The 4383-nt window shown below is 32.3% G+C and overlaps 1 protein-coding gene and 1 non-coding gene across 4 annotated transcripts; both read left to right on the forward strand.

Annotated features, from left to right (window-relative positions):
• The first annotated feature begins 830 nt into the window (after positions 1 to 830).
• TRNAV-AAC (transfer RNA valine (anticodon AAC)) lies at positions 831 to 904 on the forward strand. Its single transcript has one exon. It is a non-coding gene; the product is annotated as a tRNA-Val (tRNA).
• Positions 905 to 1200: 296 nt separating this feature from the next.
• LOC143534173 (putative E3 ubiquitin-protein ligase RHB1A) lies at positions 1201 to 4114 on the forward strand. Of its 3 annotated transcripts, none has more exons than XM_077028735.1 (5): positions 1201 to 1319; positions 2411 to 2551; positions 3208 to 3562; positions 3687 to 3796; positions 3867 to 4114. In XM_077028735.1, the coding sequence occupies exons 2-5, from the start codon at positions 2489 to 2491 to the stop codon at positions 3888 to 3890; spliced, it is 552 nt and encodes a 183-aa protein (XP_076884850.1). In that variant the 5' UTR covers positions 1201 to 1319; positions 2411 to 2488; the 3' UTR covers positions 3891 to 4114. The 3 variants fall into 3 exon arrangements, with proteins under 3 accessions (XP_076884850.1, XP_076884851.1, XP_076884852.1); XM_077028736.1 differs by having other exon boundaries at positions 1317 to 1403; XM_077028737.1 differs by lacking the exon at positions 1201 to 1319 and adding an exon at positions 1652 to 1667.
• The last annotated feature ends 269 nt before the right edge of the window (positions 4115 to 4383 follow it).

Consider the following 4383-nt stretch of genomic DNA (forward strand, 5'->3'; position numbering starts at 1 on the left):
ATTTCATACAAGTATTCATTCTCAAATAACTTTACATTATGCATTAATAAGATTATGCATTAATAAGCTGTACATCAAAACGACGATAAAAACACGTATGTCTTAGTGGTAAACTCGAAATTGTTTAAAACAAAATATGTTAAAAAATATGAAAGGAATAAGAATTTTAAATAAACTTGTCAAATTTATAAGTAAAGATGAAGAGGCACATTGTAATTTTTCTTTAAATTTATAAATGATGAATAAAGTTAAGGGTAAATCTTGCAATTATATTTTAAAAGAAATGTAAGTTACGTAAAATACATAAATGCCCTTCAATTTTATCCAAATTATGCATTGTGTTTTATATTTTGTGGATCATAATTTGTGACTCTTAAGAGATATAAGGTTTATTATTATTATTATTATTATTATTATTATTATTTTAAGTTGAAAGGGGTCCACTCTCACACAAAATCAAATAGGATAAATCGTGGAGTAATTCCTGGCTTCCAGGTAATATTATCTGGAAAAAAATAGAGGGATAGTGTCCCCGTCCGACCCCATTTCCTTTCCGGCTCCCTCCCGGTTGTTCCACGCCTCCAATCTGTGTTCGGTTATGTTTATATGTAAAACAAATATTAACCATTAAAAATATATGATTCACAATTTCACGCTAACCATCATATCTGTTTTTGATAGATTGTAATTTTTAAATCACTTTTCACCCATCAATCATTAACTAATAGATATACTTCTTAACAACAAATCATTATGTTACAATAATACAATTCTAAAGTATACATACGTTACTATTTAGTAGCTTTCAATTTACAAAGGACATAAACTTCGGTTTCGTGGTGTAGTTGGTTATCACGTCAGTCTAACACACTGAAGGTCTCCGGTTCGAACCCGGGCGAAGCCAATACATTTTTATTTTATTCAAACTTTTTAACTGATTATTGTACTTATAAAAGCTGACGTGTCAAAACTCAAAAGTGAAAACTGGTCCAAATCATTGACATATTTTGTCATCTTTTTTGGCCGCTTGATGGCAAAGCAGCCAGCCAAAGGGACCCACCATAAGCTTTCAAACGACAATACTAACATATTCCTTGAAGCGTGGCTATCAAATTCTCTCTTTTTGACTCATTTGCTCTTTCTTTTTTCATCACCCAAATTATTATTATTATTATTATTGTTGTTGTTGTTGTTGTTACTTTTGTTATATAACTAAACAATTCAAAATCACTAGTGGGATTCCTAAACAAATACCATACTTTACACCCATTGCTTCTTCACTACTCTCTTCTTTGGTGTTGAAGAACTGTTCTTGTAAGGTAATCAAGATTATTTTTGTTAATGAAATTATTATCTTTTTTATAAATTGTTCATGGGTTTTGGAAATCTTGCTGAAATATGAGGTGGGTGTGTTTAGATTTTGATTTATGTTGTTGAAGAACTGTTTTTAATTATAAGGTAATCAGGATTATTTCTGTTAAGTTTTATAATTTTTTTCTAAGTTGTTCATGGGTGGGTTTTGGAAATCCTACTGAAATATCAGGTGGGTGCATATTTCAGTTGTTGAAGAGCTGTTTTTATAAGGTAATTAAGATGATTCAGTTGTAGAAATTTATGTTCTTTCTGTAAATTGTACATGGGTTTTGAAAGTCTTGCTGAAATATGAGGTGGGTGTGTTTAAATTTTATTTTTGATAATTCACGGTACTTATGTTTGATTTTGGCACATCCAGTTGTATGATTTTGATGTGATGTGTTCTTGACATTTGAAATTTATTAGTTTATTGAAGATCTTTATTGGTCTAGCTTTTTCTAAAATATGATTATTTTGAATGAATCTCATGTTTGTGTGCCTGGATGTTTGGTCCGACTTCGAATAGTATGTACGTATATTAAAATATATCTTTAATGGTTTTTTCTGTTTTTATTTATGATTTTTATGTGAAAATATTTCCTAACTTGAAGATTGATTTGTATCCTTGTATGCTTGGTTTTCTGAATATTTTGGTCTTTAATTAATCATTCGTGTGCGCCTGCGTGTTTGTGTGTTCTGATTTATCTGCAGCATGATATTTTGAACTTTTAATGATGGTTATGTTCTTGCATGGTTGATTCTTGGAAAAGGATTTCTTTTTAGGATCATTTTTCTGTGTTTATAATTTTCTCTATTTGTTTTGTGATGAAGTACAAAAGTACAAAAAATTAAACCCTTTTTAAACTTGTCAATGTCTTCTGATACATGATAGTGAGTTCTTTCTTGTATGTTTTAATTATCCGAACACCTTAGGTCCAATTTTTTCCAGTTGTGCAACGACTTTATTTTCAAGTCGGGCATGCTCAACATGTATAAATATCACTAAATTAATTTAGTTATATGGTCATAACATCTCTTTCATCATTGGGCATTGTAGGCTTTTTAAATTGGCTCATGTTGAATAGCATTAAAGGTTCTACAAAACTATAAAGCATAAACGAAAGCATAACCGATAATGGGAGGTTGCTGCTCTTCATCTCAAAAATTCCAGCTCCATGGAACTCCGGTGTATAATTATGTGAGTGTTTCTTCTCATTACACTACTAATTACAAAAAAATTATTCTTTCAAACAAGGTACCTGTAGTTTGACTTTTTGAGGTCAAACTGACCGGTTTCCCACATACTTGGTATGAAGTTCAGAGGTTGGTGTTAAGTTTTCTGTCCATAAGAATCTTTTTTCTCTCAATATTTTTAATTCAGAAGGTTAACCTCAAAAGTAACAGCTTTAAGCTTTCTCTCACTGAATTTCTATCTAGGACTAGTTTGATAGGTGGTGGAACGGGTCAAAACAAGTCAGGTTGACCCACCATCACTTCTGCACTTAGTTCACGCGTAAGTCTGTGAACTTACTTTTGAGCGATTCTGTCCTTTAACTTATAAATATTAACGAAGGTTCGCTTTATAAACTTTAGAGACCCAATCATGCAAAACAAAACGTATCAGTTGAACAATTATATTTCAGACAAAATGCAAAAGATGAACTATTTGCTGTAAACTAAATCAGTTAAGGGTTTTTATCATGCAACACAAACTTATGTTTGAACTCAACGAAAATTGTTAACTTTAAAATGTTTTATAACTCAAACTGACCCGTTAGCAAGAAAACATAACTCAAATTACCATTTTCAGTAAATCTGTCCTGCTGACTAAATTTTTATGAACTTCAATTGCAGTGTCCACCGGCATTGGAGGAACACGAATTGACAACACCTCGTGAGAGTTCATTTTCCACAAGATTACTAATTGATGTAAATCTTGACACGTCAATACCCGACACCTATAGATCTCCTCCGACTCCTATTCCGTTTGATGTGGTTTTAGGAATTCCACAATCAGCAAACACGGGCTCTAATGATCAAGCTTATCATAAACAGACTCTTGTCAAAGTCAAGATATTTGACCATGTAGCTGAGGGCAATACGCCTATTGTTGAGTCCCCAAAAAAGGTTGAAGTTGGATTTCAAACATCAAAAAGTCTTGCTTGTTCCACAATGGAGGAAGAGGATACTTGTCCCACTTGTTTTGAAGGTAAATTAATTTCTGTATATGCAATTTTTGACTTTTTTGGTCAAACTAGTACTTGCATTTGACTCTTGAAAGTCAAAATTTATGTTTATTAATCGATTTGAACACAAGCATTGATCACTTGCAGAGTATGATTCTGAGAATCCAAGAATTGTAACGAAATGCAACCATCAGTTTCACCTTTCATGCATTCTAGAGTGGATGGAACGAAGCCAAACTTGCCCAATCTGTAATCAGGTATTTCTATATACCTTTTTTTTTGTTTGTATTTGATATAAGTATTAAAACATGTTAAAACATCTAACAGGAAATGCACTTTGAAGTTCTGTGATTCACTTTTTCCAAAAGCGCGTTAAAGGTCAATGGCATGGACCATTTAGATCTACCTTAGAAGTTAGAAGATTCGCATGTTGTTTATACCATTTGGTAGAGATCAAAGAGAGTGTATGGCATTGCTTCTAAAAACGGTTTATTGCGATTTGACACACATGCAAGCTGTTGTGAACTGTTTGAGATTGCTTATCTCACTTTCATATATTAATTTCTAATTGTCAAATATCACCACTTTACCACCATCAATCCCACATTCATAGTAGCGAATCTTGAAACTGATTTAAACCTACAGTTTTCTTAGCTGTAATATTAATGGTCTATAATAATTTATAGAGAAAATTAGCATTTGCCTCCCTGGAATATATCGTCGCGAGATGGATTAACCACTGAAAAAGAATTTGCGCATGTTGTACCGTTATTTAATTGGGCGGGTCAGTCTGTGACCTTCTGTTAGATTTTTCCGTTAACCTCTGTTAATTTGGAGGGTGTTT

The sequence above is a fragment of the Bidens hawaiensis genome, unplaced genomic scaffold (genome assembly GCF_021521415.1).
Source record: "Bidens hawaiensis isolate Kalapana, Puna unplaced genomic scaffold, B.hawaiensis_p1.1 tig00010099_1, whole genome shotgun sequence".
NCBI classification, from domain to species: Eukaryota; Viridiplantae; Streptophyta; class Magnoliopsida; order Asterales; family Asteraceae; genus Bidens; species Bidens hawaiensis.

Excerpts from the sequence above, each read along its gene's own strand:
- LOC143534173 (XM_077028735.1), top strand. The coding sequence starts at position 2,489 with ATGGGAGGTTGCTGCTCTTCATCTCAAAAATTCCAGCTCCATGGAACT. Across the intron at positions 2,552-3,207 it reads GAACTCCGGTGTATAATTAT|TGTCCACCGGCATTGGAGGA; the intron begins GTGAGTGTTTCT and ends CTTCAATTGCAG. Across the intron at positions 3,797-3,866 it reads CTTGCCCAATCTGTAATCAG|GAAATGCACTTTGAAGTTCT; the intron begins GTATTTCTATAT and ends AACATCTAACAG.